The sequence below is a fragment of the Myotis myotis genome, unplaced genomic scaffold, assembly GCF_014108235.1.
Source record: "Myotis myotis isolate mMyoMyo1 unplaced genomic scaffold, mMyoMyo1.p scaffold_m19_p_8, whole genome shotgun sequence".
In the NCBI taxonomy this organism is placed as follows: domain Eukaryota; kingdom Metazoa; phylum Chordata; class Mammalia; order Chiroptera; family Vespertilionidae; genus Myotis; species Myotis myotis.
Window position 1 is genome coordinate 21792879 of NW_023416390.1, and position 17247 is coordinate 21810125.

Genomic DNA, 17247 nt, shown 5'->3' on the forward strand with positions numbered 1-17247 from the left:
TGGGTCTACTGGAGGGAGTGGGTGCTATCTGAGTTCAAGCAATACTTCTCCCTTTGGAAATTGATAAAAGCAGTGCAATTTCCTTTGGCTCCTGGGGAGAGGTGGAGAATCTGGCTGTTTAACCTTAACAGGGCCAGGGGTTCTTCTGCCATATAGCTGACTTAGGGCTTCCTGAAGCCAGGATCCTGGCCATTTCAGTCACACGATTGTGCCCCGAACCTTTCAGAGACTCCCAAGAGCTAGTGAAGGGTTGAACAGCGGCTCAAGGAGGATCCGCAAATATCATATATCCAAGAGAATGGAATGGGCAAAGGAGGCCCAGAACGTTCCCTGCCAGAGTCTGGATTGGGCACCATGATGCAGACTTTACCTGAGGAAAGGAGAACTGGGTGGGGCTGGGTGGTAGAGCCTGCAGAGTCAGCTCAATGGAGCATTTGCAAGCTGCCTGCATTAGGACTCCTTTGGGTAAAGGAGAAATGGCAGATGAGTCAGTTGCAGGGATTGTGGGGGAGCAGAGAGGAACTGGATGATCCAGTAAGGAAGAAATGGCTGAGGGAGCAGGGGATAGAACCCAGGCTTCCCAATTCCCACCGCCTAAGCTGTTCCCCCTTCACACGTCATCCCACACACAGTGTTTAGACAGAGCAGTAAGAAGAAACACAGACATCCTGGATCCCTCAGGGAGGAGGCCAGAGCTGGGAACAGACGGAGGTCTGTTTATTCCTGGCAGTCCAATATCCGAGGGGCCCCACACCCACTCCTGTCCAGACTCCAGGATGAACTCTCCCAGAGCCTCTGACTTCTGTCCAATAGATAGTGTGGGGCTGAGGACAATCTGTTGGAACCCAGTGTCCCTCGCCCACCGGCTTCCTCGAGGATGGGTTTGAGGCTAGATGCTTTCCCCTACCCACTTTGTCCCAACATAAGTCCTGCCTCTCTAGGACCCCTGACAGCTGTGCCTCCAGTCCTTCAACCCTGGTTTCCCCCAGAGAACTCCAAAGTCCCCTTGTCCATCCACCTGTGCTCTTGAGCGAGGAAGTGTTTCCTAATGTCTCACCTCCAGCTTTCTTGCTGCAGTTTTAGCCTGTTCCCTTCCATTTCAGGGCGTGTAACTGGCTTCTCTCCCTCACCCGAAAGCCACACTGGATATGATGTAGAAATGGGGGCACCTCTGGGCTTTCTAACCCTGAACTTGCCCTTCCTCTCACTATGCAGTCATGCACTACTTAAAGACATTTGACCCTGGCTGGTGTGGCTGTTGGTTGAGTGTCATCCCATGCACCGCATGCACTGAAGGGTTGCTGGTGTTCAATCCCTAGTCAGGGTATCTCTCCCTCTCTGAAATCAATAAAAACATACTTTTCTTAAAAAGACATGTTGGTCTTTAAAGGACTGCACATGGGACAGTGGTCCCATAAGATTATGCAAATGTAGCCTGACTGGCAGCGTTCACTTGCCCAGGTTGCGGGCTCAATCCCCTGTGTGGGGCATGCAGGAGGCAGCCAATCAATGATTCTTTCATCATTGATGTTTCTTTTTCTTTTTTTTCTAAGGCTTCTGAAAGGTTTATTGGAATATCTTGGCCTAGACATTTACTCGTCACTTTTTTCAATTACTTTTCAACATTCTAAAAACTTTCCGTTTAAAATACATTTAGCCCTAGCTGGTTTGACTCAATGGATAGAGCGTCAGCCTGTGGACTGAGGGGTCCCGGGTTCGATTCCAGCCAAGGGCACATGCCTGGGTTGTGTGCTTGATCCCCAGTGGGAGGCATGCAGGAGGCAGCCAATCAATGATTCTCATCATTGATGTTTCTCTCTACCCCATTCCTTTCCTCTCTAAAAACTCAATAAAATATATTTTTTAAAAAATACATTTAACTTTGCCAATACTGGATTCTCCCCCAAAGGACTATCATAACTGTTTTCAAACAGGAAAATACATTAATACAATAGGATATAAAACTGAACTATGTAACCTATCACTGCATGTTCCAAATCCTTAAGTTAAATGTGGGATGAATTTGAAAAGGGCCAGGACCTGGGTCTGCTCTAAGCAGGTGGATGCAACATCTTACCTTTCCGAATTTAATTATACCAACAGAAACAAAGTTATGAGAATGAAGGGCTCCAGAGAAGACAGAAAAGGTAGCTTTTATTTCTCCAGCAAAGCCTTCCAGAATGTCCTCTCCATCTTGTCAGGCCCACATTTTCTCCAAGGACAAACCCACAGCGGCTGGCATTGCCTAATTTACTTGACCAAGGAATTCAAACCATAAACCAAAGCTTTCTGCGCAACCCCTCAGTACTGCCCCCCCAAACACACACACACAATTGGGGGCCAATGACATGTAGAGGAGAAGACAGACACTCATCATTGATGTTTCTATCTCTCCCTTCCTCTCTGAAATCAATAAAAATATATATATTTAAAAATATTTTTAATTGATTTCAGAGAGGAAGGGAGAGATAGAAATATCATTGATGAGAGCAAATCACTGATCGGCTGCCTCCTGCACAACAGACCAAAAGGCATAGAATGCCAGAAAAAAAGGGACCCATGTAGAGCACTGCCATCTGGGACATATTTTGGGTGCATTTAGCTTAGTTTTGAAAAGCCTAATATAACATATAAACAAAACAGCACCAGTTTCCTTCATTGTGCACACATTTTTAGAATGCTTCTTAGGACTATGAGATTTGGGGAATGGCCCCTCATAGTCCCGGATTGCAATAAATGTGACTCTTTAATTCGAAAAAAAGAAAAAAAAAAGAATGCTTCTTAGATGCACAAGCCCGAAACTGAGGCGTGTGCCCTTGACTGGAATCAAACCAGGTGCCCTTCAGTCCGCAGGCCAAGGCTCTATCCACTGAGCCAAACCGGCTAGGGCTAAAAATATTTTTTAAAAAAGATTATGCAGCCTAGTTGATTTGGCTCAGTGGATAGAGTGTCAGCCTGCGAACTGAAAGGTCCCAGGTTCAATTTCAGTAAAGGGCACATGCCCGGGTTGTGGGCTCAATCCGCAGTGGGGGACTTGCAGGAGGCAGCCGATCCATGATTCTCTCTCATCATGGATGTTTCTATCTCTCTCTCCTTCTTCCTTCCTCTCTGAAATCAATAAAAATACATTTTAAAAAAAGATTATGCAGTTGTAAAATTCCTATCATTTAGTGATGTAGCAAAATGCATTACACAAATACCATTATGTTACAAGTGCCTACAGTATCCAGAACAGTGACATGCTGTTCTGGTTTGTAGCCTGGGAGCTGTAAGGGAACAGAATTTGTCACCCGCAAATATGTCTCTTTAGCATAAGGATTATTTTAGGCTGGTTAATTTTAAGAAACCCTCTGACTTGGAAGAAGCTCTGAAAACCAAGTAGAAGTTACTCTTTGTAAAAGATATTTGTGCTTGTAGGGACCTCTCCATTTGCAAGTGTGTCTTCCTCAGTGTACCAGGAAGAAGGGGAAGGACCTTATCTCTAGAAAGTCTTATCAGTGTAGAAGACCTTGACTGAAATTTGCATAATAACCTTACCCCTTGTTTACGGCCCTTTCCCCCAGCCCCAGCATCAGTGGTTCTCAACCTTGGCTGCACATTAGAATCACCTGGGAATCTTTTTAAAATCCTGATTTCTGGGCCTCATCCTCCGGAAATTCTGTTTCTTTGTTATGGGGTGGGGCCACAACATTAGTAACAAAGAAACAATTTCCGAAGGATGAGGCCCAGAAATCAGGATTTTTTTTTAATTTTTCCCCCCCAGAAATCAGGATTTTAAAAAGATTCCCAGGTGATTCTAATGTGCAGCCAAGGTTGAGAACCACTGCCCAACATCCTTTGTCTTAAGCTAAAGATGGTATTTAAGGTGATGGTTTCAGGCATTCTGGTGAGTTACTCAGTTTCCCTGGGTAACTCCTAGCTCCCAAGTACGCATGTTATCAAATGTTTTCTCTTGTTAATGTGTCTCTTAGTAAAGGAATGTCTCAGCCAAGAGTCCAGAAGGTAGAGGGAAAATTATTTTTCCTTCCCTACAGAGCTATAAGCTATACTAACCCTAGGTGAGTGGTAGGCTATACCATATAGGTTTGTGTAACTAAATTCTATGGTATTTCCGTAACGACGAGATCGGCTAACAACCCATTTTTCAGAATGTATCCCTGTTGTTAAGTGACACGTGATTGTACTTAGTTTCCCTGTGGAGCAAAAGCGTCACTGCCCTCTTGCTTTTCATAGGTAATCTGCTTTTCTCAGGGAAGTTCTTTCTTAGAGGGGAGGATTGGCTGGAGGGAAGGGACATGCAGAGAAGGGCAGAAATCCTAATAATGTTATTAACTGCTACCTTTCATTGAGTGCTTATGTGCCAAGCACTGATCTAAGTTTTTATCACATATTTCATTTAGTCTCAATGGGTGAGTACAATGTGAGCCCCATTTTGCAGATAAGGAAACTAAGGCAAGAGAACTTTGTTAACTTGCCCAAATTTATACAGCTAAAAAAATAGGATCTCAGCCAGGATTCTGAGATCCAAAGCCAGGCTTTCTGATTCCAACACTGGCTTGTGCCTCTTATTCATCGAAGGAGGGGGAGAGTGAGAGAAAAACATTGATTTGTTGTTCCACTTATAAATACATTCATTGTACAGGCCCATAACATTTTCCACAACAACCCTAAGAGTAGCTTTCTTTCTTCCCCATTTTACAGGTGGGAAAATTGGAGCCCAGAGGTAGCTTGCCCAATATCACACCCCAGAGCTATTTGAGCTTGTAGCCCACAACTTGACTCACAAAGTAGCTGAGGAAAATGCGGAATGACTCCAGATTCTAGAAGGCAAGGCTGGCTTTATAATCTGAAAGGTCCACCAGGCAATACGATGGGGGGCAGTGAAGATACTCAACCCCTACCCCCTACTGCCACCATTACACACACACTCCCCTTTGGCAGACAGGTAGGATTATGGAGCTCAATATGCTGTCAGCTGGCTGGCCACTCCAGTATAAAGCTCATAAAATGTAAATGTATTAGCTGGGGCAGAAAGTGGGGAGGGGTAGAAGGAAATCATTCACTAGGGAATGCATTTCTCAGATCAGCTAGGCCAGTGGTTCTCAACCTTCTGGCCCTTTAAATACAGTTCCTCATGTTGTGACCCAACCATAAAATTATTTTTGTTGCTACTTCCTAACTGTAATGTTGCTACTGTTATGAATCGTAATGTAAATACCTGATATGCAGGATGGTCTTAGGTGACCCCTGTGAAAGGGTCGTTCGACCGCCAAAGGGGTCGCGACCCACAGGTTGAGAACCGCTGAGCTAGGCAGTATCAGGAGAGGGGTCTCCAAACTGAGTGACCTGAGAGAGGATCTGCCCCCTAAGTGAAGCTATAGCCAGTAGCTGGAAAGGGGAAGCTCGGGTCCAGCAGGAGAGGAGGAAGGCCTCCCATTTGCTAAAGCCGGGGTGTGCCAGGTCCCACCCTCAGAGGCGGGGCCAGGCTAAGCCCCGTGGCCACAGTTCCATCCTCCCAGAACCCAGGCAGGAGCAGAGCCGGGGCAGCTACGAGCCTGGGGCCCTGCTATCCCAGAGTGGAGGCACCATGCTCTCCGCGGCCGGGACATCAGACATCTCCAGAGGCCCTGCAAGGTCAGCTGCAGCAGTTCCCTGAAACAGGCCAGGCCAGGCTGAGGAGCGCCTGTCTCCAACTGCCATGTGAGTCGCTATGCCCCTCCCCACCCCAGACCTCAGCCCCAACCCTGAAGAAGCCATTGCCACCAGAGCCAGCAGGGTCACACTACCCACACACCACTGGGAAGTCGCTCCTGGGGCTGGCCCTTCCCTTCTTGCTGCTCTGGTGGGGTAGGGGACTCACTCAGGAGGGCTGGAGCTCCAGCCCAGGAGCCAGAGGCTAGGTTGGAAGTAAGGTACCCTGAGGTCTTGTGGGGTTTAATCAAGTTGACATGCAGGGACAAAGGGGAACAGAAACTGGAGGGCTGCTGAAAAGAAAAGATGTCCTGAGTTGGGGGCAAAGGGAAGATTGAGGAAGAGAAAACGGGAGGGGGGGGAAGGGTGCAGCAGCTTGGAGGCCCGGCGTGGGGGCCTCAGCTTCTCCTGAGTCAGGGCGGCTGTCGGAGGGGGCAGTAGGAATCCTTTCCTTATTGACTTTAATCCTAGCAACAGCAGCTGCTCCCATGGACAGAAGCAGGCGTTCCCACAGGATCCAGGACCCCTCCCTGTTTCCCGATGTAGCCGTGGGGCCGGGGTGCTGGCGGGCTGAAAACAAGGAGCCAAGTGAAGGAAAGGACAGGGACAGAGCAGAGCTGCAAAGAGGCCAGCCCTGTCCAGCAGCTCCTCTCCCCTTTCCTGGGGGTCAGCTTCAGCCTCAGGGTGTGGGAGGTGTCCTCCTTGCTGCTGGCATCTCCGCATTCACTGCCAATCCTCCTCCAACCTCCCCACGCACCCCCCGCCCCACCACCCACTCACTTCTACCCCCAGCAACTCCTCTCTCTCCTCCAATTCCCTGGAAGGGACCTGTTGCTAGTGGTGCAGATGAGTCAAGTTTATGGGCTGGAAGTCCTATCCAGAGGCTGCTCACTCATCTGTAACCAACTGGCCACAGGGCAGATGGGGATGGTGGAGCAAGGGACAGGGCATCCCACTTGCTGCCACCATTGCCCTGACCTCGCCACTAACTCTGATGCTTAGTGATCCCTCTCTCTGCCTCACTCCTGCCCCACCCCAATCCTAATGCTCTGGTTTCCCACCAGGCTTCGAGCATCTGAAGACAGAGACCCCTCTCCTGCACCTGAGCACCCACTTCTAGCACCTGGCCCTAGCCCAGAGGAGGCTGTCAGCTTTGGCTGACCACTACACCAGCCACACCCCGTCTTCCCTTTTGGCTAGTTTAGAGGCCTTGCCAGTAGAGGCAGGGGTGGGCAAGATGCTTTGGGGCTGGATGGGTCATTCTTTCAGTTTAAACAGGCATAAGCACAGCTGCCCAAGGGGGCCAAGCGGGTAACAGAAATGGGTGAAGTGGCCTGTGGGGAGGTCCTCACTCCAGCTGGTCACTACCATATAGGACATAGGTATTGCCACAACTGATTTCTTAAGAGAAGCCAGAAATAGAAATTTTAATTGGCCATTAATTGAAAAAAAAATGTGTATACAGCTTAATCCATTTGGCTGCAACCTCTAGATTAATAAGTATTCCCAAGAGGACAGTGACCCGCAGCCCCACCCTAACTCTAGCCACCCCATCTCCTGTCCAGGCATGTCGGCCGTTGCTCCAGATTTTCCCTGTCCCCAGACCCAAGATGACACCCAACAGCACCAGGGAGGTGCCCGGTGCTGTTCCCATGGGAGCCTTTGGGCTCTCCCTGGTCCTGGCAAGCCTCATCGTCGTGGCCAACCTGCTCCTGGCCGTGGGCATTGCCGGGGACCGCCGCCTGCGTAGCCTCCCTGCTGGCTGCTTCTTCCTGAGCCTGCTGCTCGCTGGGCTGCTCACAGGGCTGGCACTTCCCACACTGCCAGGCCTGTGGAGCCAGAGCCGCCGAGGCTACTGGTCCTGTCTCTTCCTCTACTTAGCTCCCAACTTCTCCTTCCTCTCCCTGCTCGCCAACCTGCTGCTGGTGCACGGGGAGCGCTACATGGCAGTGCTGCGGCCTCTCCGGGCCCCTGGGAGCACTCGCCTGGCCCTGCTCCTCACCTGGGCTGGCCCCCTGCTCTTCACCAGCCTGCCCGCGCTGGGGTGGAACCACTGGGCCCCTGGTGCCAACTGCAGCTCCCAGGCTGTCTTCCCAGCCCCCTACCTCTACCTCGAAGTCTATGGGCTGCTGCTGCCTGCCGTGGGTGCTGCGGCCCTTCTCTCTGCCCGTGTGTTGATCACTGCCCATCGCCAGCTACAGGACATCCGCCGGCAGGAACGGGCAGTGTGCCGCGGGGTGCCCTCGGCCCTGGCCCGGGCCCTTACCTGGAGGCAAGCAAGGGCACAGGCTGGAGCCACACTGCTCTTTGGGCTGTGCTGGGGACCCTACGTGGCCACCTTGCTCCTCTCAGTGCTGGCCTATGAGCAGCGCCCACCGCTGGGGCCTGGAACTCTGTTGTCCCTTGTTTCACTGGGCAGTGCCAGTGCAGCGGCAGTGCCTGTGGCCATGGGGCTGAGTGATCAGCGCTACACAGCTCCCTGGAGGGCAGCTGCCCGAAGATGGCGCCGGGTGCTGCGGGGAAGAGCCTCCCGGAGCAGTCCTGGCCCCGGCACTGCCTACTGCACCAGCAGCCAAAGCAGCATGGACCTGGACTTGAACTAGGGGAAGGGCCTCCACTTACTCCTACTAGAAGCATCCATCCATCTCAGCCACGCCTGTCTCCACTTGTCCGCACACCCCAGGATCAGAGACCCTGCCCTTTTTTATTGGTGGAATAAAGCTCCTCTGGCCGAGTTTATTGCTATCTCATTCCATATCGCAGAAGGGGAGAGGCAGGTAGAACAGCTGTGGAAAGAACCTAAAATAAGGGAATCAAGGGAGATTCCAACTCTGGATAGAGCAGCAATTGTAGGTGAGGCTGCACCACCGGCAGGGAGGGCGGGCTGAGTGCTGAAGTCCAGCACATGTGGGGGCCTCGCCCTGATATGCCCCTCACCAGTTCTTCCTCAGGTCCAGCCACCACAAAATCCACAGACATAGTCTCTGGGAAGTATATTTTATTTACATTTTTAAAATCTGTAACTAATCTCTCTCTTCCTCCTTTCCACCCCCAGAGACTTGGGAAGGGAAAGAACAGGCATCTCAAACACCTACTCCCCACATACAAATAGGCACCCCATAACTCACACCCACAAATGAAAGTGAAAGAGAAAGAGGTCTGAACCTCCCTCTGAGAGATCCCCCAGGTCTGGGGGAGGAGGAGGGGCCTGAGGGGTGAGGGGTGGGTCTCTTATGAGAAGAAAGGGACAGAGGGGCAAGTCAGTGTGAAGGGGTTGGAAAGTAGTCCAAGGCCCCTCCCATCCTCTTCCTTCATACCCTCCTGCCTCTGCTGGTGAGGGGTCTCCCTTCACCTCAACACCAGACCCAAAGCAGAGGCTGCAGCCACTAGCGGTCAGGTCTCTGGACACAAAATACTTTTGCTTTGTGGTCTCCTGATGTGGTCACCACCAGGGAGGCATCTCTGTGGACAGAAAGAATAGGCTCGAAGGGATGGGAGCCTTGGGGCTGGCCCAAGCCCATGACCCAGGGCCCCCCAACCCCCCACCCCCACCCCCAGTAGTCCTCTGGAGCACATCAATTCTATGCCCTAGGTGCCTAGCACCAGGCTGACACACCCATGTCGAATGAACACATGTGAAGCCAGCAGTCAGCGAGGGAATGAGAGGAACCACAATATGGGGGAAGCAGTCCCAGCCCCTCAGCCCCGGGACTGACATGAGACCTAGCAAGTGACTGTCAACCAGAAGGGCAACTCTCTCAGGCTTCCCAGCACTCCTGCCTCCAAAGCCACAACCAGGCCTTGGGTCCCAGCTTCTCTCAGGAAGCCCCCCCACACCCCCAGTTCCGTGTGGCCCTCCACATGCTACCCCCACCTTCCAAATACAGAGACTCCAGCCCTTGCCCATTTCACTTACTTGCTGAGGGCAAAGTCCAGGATCTCAGCCGTGTGGCCTCGGTAGTCAGTCAGCAGGCGGCCAGTCCGAGCATCCCAGAGGCGCACGATGCCATCCAGGCTACAAGTGTAAACCACGGCGGTGCCCGCCTCCCACAGCAACTGCACGATGCCCGACTGCACGGGTACAAAAGGCAAGGTGGAGGTGAGAGGAGGAGAGCTAGGAGGCACCTCAGGGAGGGAGGGTGGGAACGTGGACCATAGACAGGACCAAGCAGGAGCCAGGTCTGGGGTGGATGCTGACAGAGGCCTGGGCCTCCCCACGGGTGCCTGTACCTGGTGCTGACATTGGTGCCTGAGGGTCTGCGTAGACAGGTCATAGATGGCCAAGGTCCCATCCAGGTAGCCAACAGCTGCCAGAGGCATCCTGGGTAGAGGGGAGCACCACAAAGCTCACAGAGGGACCTGGGCCCACATGCCCTTCGTCCCTTCCTGGTCTCCCCGCCCAGGCCCCTCCCCAAGCGCAGTCCCTCTCATCTCCAGGCGGCCTCCAGGCCTAAGCCTTAGCTCACACTCACACACTGCAGAAGCCCAAGGATTCCACTGAGTTGGACTCGCTCTCCTCCCCTTCTCCCAGGTTGGGCTGGGAGGCCACAGACTCAGGCCTGAAAACACCCACCACCTATGAGCCAGAGGAAAGCATCAGAGAAGGTCCTAGAAACATGGTCCTCTAATAGAGAAGGAAGGTGGAGAGGCAGGGAGGTTGAGTGAAGGATAAGAAAGGGAGGGGAGAAGAACGGAAGGCTTCACAGCAAGGCTTCAGGTCCCACTCACCTTGCCGGTGGTGGCACTGACCAACTTGGCCTGGCAATCCACAGAGCCAGTTAGGATCAGGCTGCCATCCTGATTGGTGGCAACACAGGTCAGAGGGCCCTGGTGACCCTCAGTCCCTAGGATGGAGCAAAGGGATAAGTTAGACTTCACCCTGTCCCCTGAGTCCTGTCCCAGGTCTTAACCACCCGCCCCACAAAGGCCGAGGGTAACACGTCCCCCAATTCTGATACCTTTTAGTACATGGATAGGGTTTCCCTGCTTCAGGTCCCAAATCCTGATGGTGCCATCTTCATAGCCGACCACAGCTCTCTTCCCTAAAGGGCCAAAAGTACAGATGAAGACAGAAGGACAGACCACACACTCAGACATACCCAACAAGGGAATTGTGGGTATGGGTGGGAGCCAAGAGAGGGAGACAAGAAAGGGAGGGGACAAACACACCCAGGACCCAGCAGAGGAGACTCAGTTCAGGATGGACAAGAGGGAGCTGACTGCTCTGGGGCCTATGAGGTCAGTGCTGCTGAGCCCGCACTCTGAGCCTTGTGCCCAACCTCTCTGCACTCAAGAACGGACACTCAGGGGAGCTTATCTCACCATCAGGGAGGACTCGGCCACAGGTGGCTGGGCAGTTGGGACCCTGGAAGGTCTTGCAGTCACCACTGGGGACCTTCCACATCCAGGTGTTGCCATCAGCAGTGCCCGCCAGTAGGATAGGTGCCCGAGGGTGCCACTCCATCCACTGGACAGGGAGAAAGAGTCAGCAGGGAGGCCCATCACCCCATCCCACCTAGGAACCTGTCTTCTGAGCCCCACCAAGCTGCCCCTGCTTCTGAGTTAGGGGGGACAGTCTAGGTAACAGGCACAGATATTCTTGCTGTACCTTCAGAGTGCACTGGCTTAGAGATGGCTTGGTCTAGTAAAGGTGGAGGCGAAGCTCCAAGCTCTCACCCACTACCAACCAAGGCCCCTGAGTTGAATCCACCCTAATCACCTCCAGGTCTCCTGCTTCAAAGGACCAGACCTCCTCCTTGGTGTCCACCTGCCACACTTTCAAGAGGCCACTCATGTCCCCTGTGGCCACTAGGGTGGAGTCATGGCTGAAACCAGCACAAGTCACAGAGTCCTTATGGCCTTCAAAAAAAACCAGAAAGAGAACATCAGGGCACCTAGTGCTGGGGGCACATGACCTGGGTATCTGGCCTCTGAAAGGACCAGCTGAGAGAAAACAAGAGTGGGTCCCAGCAGAATAGGTGACCGAATTCATTGTAGTTGCAGGAATCAACACACCCAGGTCTCCCCACGGAAGACAATGCTGGCCCTCCACTCAACCACATGTAGCCTAGGCCTACGTCTTACCCTTTTGTCCATTCTGCACCTCTGCCTAGAATACCCACATCCTTCCCTCTTCCCAAATACCCCTACGTCAGCCTGTGTCTCCTCCTCTCAAGCCTTTCCCAGACTCCCTTGCCCAATTAGTGCCTCCCTCCCCTATATCCACAGCAGACTATGCTATTCCTCTTCAGAGTCAATAAATGGCTGTGAGATGCACAACTTCTGCAGGCTAGTCCCGGAGGACTTCCAAAGGGACACGACCTCAGCGGGGCCCCCTCACCTGCACACTCAAAGAGCAGCTCCCCATCGCTGAGCCTCCACACGAAGGCTTTGTCATCTTCACCCCCCGTCACCGCCAATGTGTTGGTCTTGGGGTCCAGGCTCACACAAAACACAGATGCTGTCCCAAGAGATATTTCACAAGTAAGGGGAGGGGGCTCCCACCTAGGGTTCTGTCCTTCGGGACCGGCAGGAAGCCCACCCCCTCCCACCCAAAGAAGCACGTCTTTCCTCCTGGAAAAGAAGGATGCATCCAAGTTCCTTCTAAGTTTCAAGCATCAGATGGTTGGAGAAACCCCTCCCCGAGCTCGCCACGCTCCAAATCCTTCTCCAGAGCAGATGCCCCCTTAGGATGCTGCACCCTTCACCACCCACACGGATGCCATGGACAACAGGAAAGTGTACGTGCAGGGCTTACAGCTCTCCGCATGGGATGCCACCAGGCTGGGTACAAACAGAGGGAGGAGAACATCATGCTACTGGCTCCTCATTAAGAGCTCACATTGGAGGGTTACATAAAATATGCTCAGTGTAACTGACACCAAAGTAACGTTTTAAAAGAAAACTAAGACCCAGGGAGCTTAATACAGATGGTAAATTGGTAAGGAGCAGAGGTAAGATTTGAACACAGGTTTCTCGGCTGACTCCAGGGGCCAGGCTCCCCGCCATGCCACCACACTGCCCCCTGCCCGCGAGTTCCTCCAGACCGGGGCCAGCGGTTCCCTCAGGATGCGATGCTCAGATGCCCGCCCGGCCTGAGTGTAGGACGGATCTCCGCAGAGACCTACCTGAGTGCAGTGCAAAGGTGACCTCGCTGTCGTCTGGGCCCTCCATGCTGCCCACCACCCCTTCCTGGGGTTCCAGAACCCAGCCCTCCTCGTTGCCCTCTTCCTCTTCCTCCTCTTCCTCAAAGTCCACATCTTCCATCTCCTGGGCTAGATCATCTGCATTGGTCAGAGGGTCAAAAAATGGGGCTCAGCAGGCGGGAAGAGGGATGGTGACAAGTGTGGGGAGTGCTGGGGTGCATCATGTGGCAAGAGAGTGAGGGCAGACGAATGGGATGAAGCGAGGCCGAGAAGGTGTGTGGGACGAGGGCAGGAGCCGGCTGCGTACCTGGCGTTGGCCAGGGACTGGAGAGGAGGACCGAGGGGATGACGGGAAGGGGGTGTGCGAGGGGAAGGGCCGGAGGAGGCGTCAGGGGAACCCCCACCCGGCCAGGCCCGAGCACTAAGGGTGGGGGTGGGAGGAGGGGGAAGGGCGCAGAAAGTCGGTAGGAATGACCGGTAGGGTGTGGAGGGGAGGGGGGGAAGCTGGGGTCATAGGCCAGGGGTGAGCGCCTCCTGCCCCACGGCCGGGACCGGCCATTCTCACCCGGGTCCGGCGGACCGGGATCCAGTTCTACCACCTCGATAATCTCTTCATCACCATGGAAGCTTAGGGTCTCCAGTGGGGGGGTGTCAGCGGCAGCCCCGCTTTCCGATTCGGATTCCATGCGGCGAAAGCAGCCGATCCACTTCTCTGGGCCCAAACGCCTCCCAGAGTCAGCGCTGCGCGACGACGCGGAACTCGGGCCCCTCCTCCCCGGGAGGAAATAGGCGTAAGCAACTCTCCGGAAAGGGAGAGCGACAGCCGTTTGGCCAATCAGAAAAAGGGCTGATAGCCTAACCACCAATCATAGAGCAGGGTTGGGAAAGGGACGGGGCGTGGCAGAGGGAACCCAAACTCCGCCCGACCTGACTCCGCCCCTGGCAGAAGGGAAACAAGCGAGCGTGCGCGCCTCCGGGTCTCCTGGGAGGAGTAGTTCGGCCGGTCCGTTCCGAGGGCTTTGGGGAGATGTAGTTTCTGGTCTGTAGGCGGGACGGAAGGAGCGGGGGAGGCCCCTTACGCAAACTACAATTCCCGGCGGGGACCGCGGTGTAGGGGGGTGGGATCTGAACATGGCGGCGGTGGTGGCTGCTACGGCGCTGAAGGGCCGGGGGGCGAGGAATGCCCGCGTCCTCCGGGGTAAGGAGAGGGACCCCGGGGAGGGCAGGGTTGCAGGGGATCCCCCTCCCTTTTTTTTCCTTTTACATCCAGCCCGGCTATAGCAGGAGGTCAGGGCTGTCGATTCCTGCTCGCACCCCTCTGCGGGGTGAAAGAGTTGAGGGGCTATAAGGTGGTCTCTCGAGGTCACCCAGTCCGCCCCTCTGCCGTCGGCTTACACACGCCCCCGTGTCCTCGCTGCGAGAGGGCGTCCCAAGGAAGCCTTCTAGGCTCCCGCGCTCCAGGTGTTGGACACTCACCGCAGTGCAGAGGCGAGTCCTGAGCTGCTGGAGGCTCGGGTTCTAGCCCCGGATAATTAGCCGTGTGACCTTGGGCGAGTCGTCCGTCTCTCTCTGGGCTTCCGTTTCCTCTTCTATGAATCGGGGGGCACGGAGCAGACCACCTCTAAGCTCCCTTTCCGTGCTACCGTTTCTGCGGTTTGAAAACATTCCCGCGAAGTTCCTCCCTACGGCTCCTGTGAGTCCCACTGCGGTCCTTCCCGCCCCGTCTCCCAAGGAGCGGAGCTCGCTCTCCCGGCACCAGGGCGAAGCGCCCACAGTGACGTGGAGGTGGCTTCCCAAAGGTGTCCCCTCCGTGGCGATGTTCCCATTTCCCGTCGGATTCTCCCTGGCACTTGTGACACCACACTGCAGTCACTTCTCTTCCTCAGATCGCAGCCTCTCCTTCCCAGGCGTCCACCTGCTCCTCCGCCTGACCTTCACATTCTCTGCCCAACAGGGATTCTCGCAGGAGCCGCCGCTAACAAAGCGGCCCAGAGCAGGACCCGGGCGCTGCAGAGCCACAGTTCCCCGGAGTGCAAGGAAGAGCCCGAGCCCCTCCCTCCCGAGCTGGAATACATTCCCAGAAAGAAGGCCAAGAACCCCATGAAAGCTGTGGGAGTAGCCTGGTGAGTTTTAACTAACCCTTTGCCCACCCATAGCGAGTGGCACCGGGGGAGGGCGGAACCCAGAAACTTCTCCACATTTCAGGTGGAAAGCTGAATCCGGGGCTGTGGGGACAGAATTGCTGGCTGCAAGGACTGGAATCTCAGAGGAATGGGGCAGGGAAGGGGGGGAAAGTACGTGAAATGGGAGAGAGAGTGGGTTTTCTGTGGAGAACGCTGAGCTAATCTGATATGAATTTGGTTCCCTGGCCTCATCTGTTTTGGGGAGCTTGGGGTGAGACCTAGTTGGGGTTTTAGCTCGAAGGTGCTCAACACATCGTTATTCAGATTTGACTCTGACCTAAATACATCATTGATCAATATTAAAGGAAAAGGAGGAGTAAATTACCAATTTTTTCCAAGGGATCTGATCTTAGCAGAATTTTTTTTAAAAAATTTAAGATTTTTTGAGCCCTAGCTGGTTTGGCTCCATGCATAGAGTGTCGACCCCTGGACTGAAGGGTCCCTGGTTCAGTTCTGGTCAAGGTCACATACCTCGGTTGCAGACTCGATCCCCAGCACCCCAACCCCAGTATGGGAGGCAACCAATTGATACACCTCTCACATTGATGCTTCTGTCTGTCTCTCCCCCTCCCTTCCACTCTCCCTAAAATTCAATGGAAAAATATCCTTGGGTGAGGATTAACCAAAAAAATAAGTTAAAGTCAATAACTATAAGGCCCCCAAAAAGGATTGTTTTGAGGGAGAGAGAAATATCAATGTGTGGGGAATTGAACCAGCAACCTTTCGGTGCATGGGATGACACCCAACAAACTGAGCCACACCCATCAGGGTGGGAAATTACTTTTTTTTTTTTCCAGCGCCTTGGGTGTTCCAGGACTTTACAGTATAAGGTTTTAGTCTTTGATAAATATTACATCCCCATTTCACGGATGAGAGAACTGAGGCTCAGAGCTGAGATTCTTACCAGGTCTTTTGACTCCATGCCCTTTCTCCCCACACCAAGTAGCAGTTACTCAGATTAAGAAGGGTACTCTGGGAGAGGTTGTTGGGCAGTTCAGGCAGAGAGAAACTTTGCCAAGAATTGAAAAGGGAAAGAGGATGGGCCATCTGGGGAATCATGCATAGACTGTATAGTAGGCTTGCAGGCTTGCAGGGCTCATGTTGAGAGGTGTCAGGCTACAGGAGAAAGGAATGTAGAAGTGGGCAGAGACCCACCTACACTGGGCCTTTTGTGCCATGCCTGGGTGTTTGGACTTGGCAGGGAAGTGATGGAGAGCTGTTATGAGATTTAAGCAGAGTAGCAGCAGGAGCTGATTTGTGTAGGGCCCTCCAGCAGCCAACGAGGAGGCTAAATAGATACAAGAGGTATTGCAGTGTTCATGAGATCAATGAAGCTGGAATGAGATTTCCCCCAGCCTCTCTAACTCAGGCGTGGCCCCTCCCCAAACCCCGTGCACATCTCCCCACCCCTAGGGCCATCGGCTTCCCCTGTGGTATCCTCCTCTTCATCCTCACCAAGCGGGAAGTGGACAAGAATCGTTTGAAGCAGATGAAGGCTCGGCAGAACATGCGGGCATCCAACACGGGCGAGTATGAGAGCCAGAGATTCAGGGCCTCCTCCCAACATGCCCAGTCTCCTGAAGCTGGGTCTGGGGTGCAGACCTGAGGAACACTGCAGCCCTCCCCCTAGATTGTATTGACTGGCCTCGAGAGCACGAAATCCTTTGGGTTTGGCTGCAATTCTAGTCCTTGCCTCTAAGGTCCACCAGAGGGCGTATGAAGCCCAGGCTGCTGCCAGCCCTCATCTCCCCCCACCCCACCTCCCTCCTCCGCTCTCCCTCCCCTCCCTGAGAAACCAGCCAAAGGCAAATAAAGTTATTGAGTGTGTGAGTGGAAAGGAACCAGGACTGGATTTTTGAGTCCCTTGGGATGGGAGGGGCAGAGGGCGGGGACGGCTACTCATGTGAGCTGTCTCATTGAAGCATTCAGTGTTCCCGATTAATGGTTGGGGAAACCACAGAGACTTAAGCAACAAGTCTAGATGCAGGCCCTGGAGACCAAGTCCTCAGAGCTGCTGGCCAGGAGGGTGGGGTCTTTCTCAGCTTTGAACAAATAAATAAAGAACAATCAAAGAGGGCATTGAGGGTTGCTGGGGTCCAGCCCCAGCAGATCCAGGGGTTCCCAAAGGTGTGGACGGAGTTGGCATTCAGTTGATCAGCATAGTTGGGTTCTCTAGCCAGGATCTCCAGCCAAGTTCTGTTTGTTATTGTCTTATTACATCTGTATTT

General features: G+C 53.5%; 3 protein-coding genes across 6 annotated transcripts in view; 2 read left to right on the forward strand and 1 right to left on the reverse strand.

Annotated features, from left to right (window-relative positions):
* The first annotated feature begins 3762 nt into the window (after window positions 1–3762).
* Window positions 3763–8426, forward strand: GPBAR1 (G protein-coupled bile acid receptor 1). Of its 3 annotated transcripts, none has more exons than XM_036320507.1 (2): window positions 3763–5700; window positions 6163–8426. In XM_036320507.1, exon 2 carries the CDS (start codon window positions 7302–7304, stop codon window positions 8292–8294), a length of 993 nt encoding a protein of 330 aa, XP_036176400.1. In that variant the 5' UTR covers window positions 3763–5700; window positions 6163–7301; the 3' UTR covers window positions 8295–8426. The 3 variants fall into 3 exon arrangements, with proteins under 3 accessions (XP_036176400.1, XP_036176399.1, XP_036176401.1); XM_036320506.1 differs by having other exon boundaries at window positions 6756–8426; XM_036320508.1 differs by having other exon boundaries at window positions 7257–8426.
* Window positions 8427–8672: 246 nt separating this feature from the next.
* On the reverse strand, window positions 8673–13607 carry LOC118661950 (angio associated migratory cell protein). Its single transcript, XM_036320502.1, has 11 exons — window positions 13402–13607; window positions 12819–12974; window positions 12032–12151; window positions 11411–11550; window positions 11014–11158; window positions 10650–10733; window positions 10420–10535; window positions 10164–10267; window positions 9922–10012; window positions 9608–9762; window positions 8673–9153 (listed from the first exon to the last, which is right to left on the reverse strand). Exons 1-11 carry the CDS (start codon window positions 13520–13522, stop codon window positions 9078–9080), a joined length of 1308 nt encoding a protein of 435 aa, XP_036176395.1. The 5' UTR covers window positions 13523–13607; the 3' UTR covers window positions 8673–9077.
* Window positions 13608–13803: 196 nt separating this feature from the next.
* The window catches only part of PNKD (PNKD metallo-beta-lactamase domain containing), a 70445-nt gene continuing 67001 nt past the window's right edge, over window positions 13804–17247 (forward strand). The window contains exons 1-3 of one of the 2 annotated variants that reach the window (XM_036320505.1): window positions 13902–14034; window positions 14791–14959; window positions 16433–16860. In XM_036320505.1, the coding sequence (XP_036176398.1) occupies window positions 13968–14034; window positions 14791–14959; window positions 16433–16625 (429 nt within the window). In that variant the 5' untranslated portion in view covers window positions 13902–13967 and the 3' untranslated portion in view covers window positions 16626–16860. Of the gene's footprint in view, window positions 14035–14790; window positions 14960–16432; window positions 16861–17247 lie in introns of those variants that run through there. The other variant, XM_036320503.1, reaches the window with a different exon arrangement.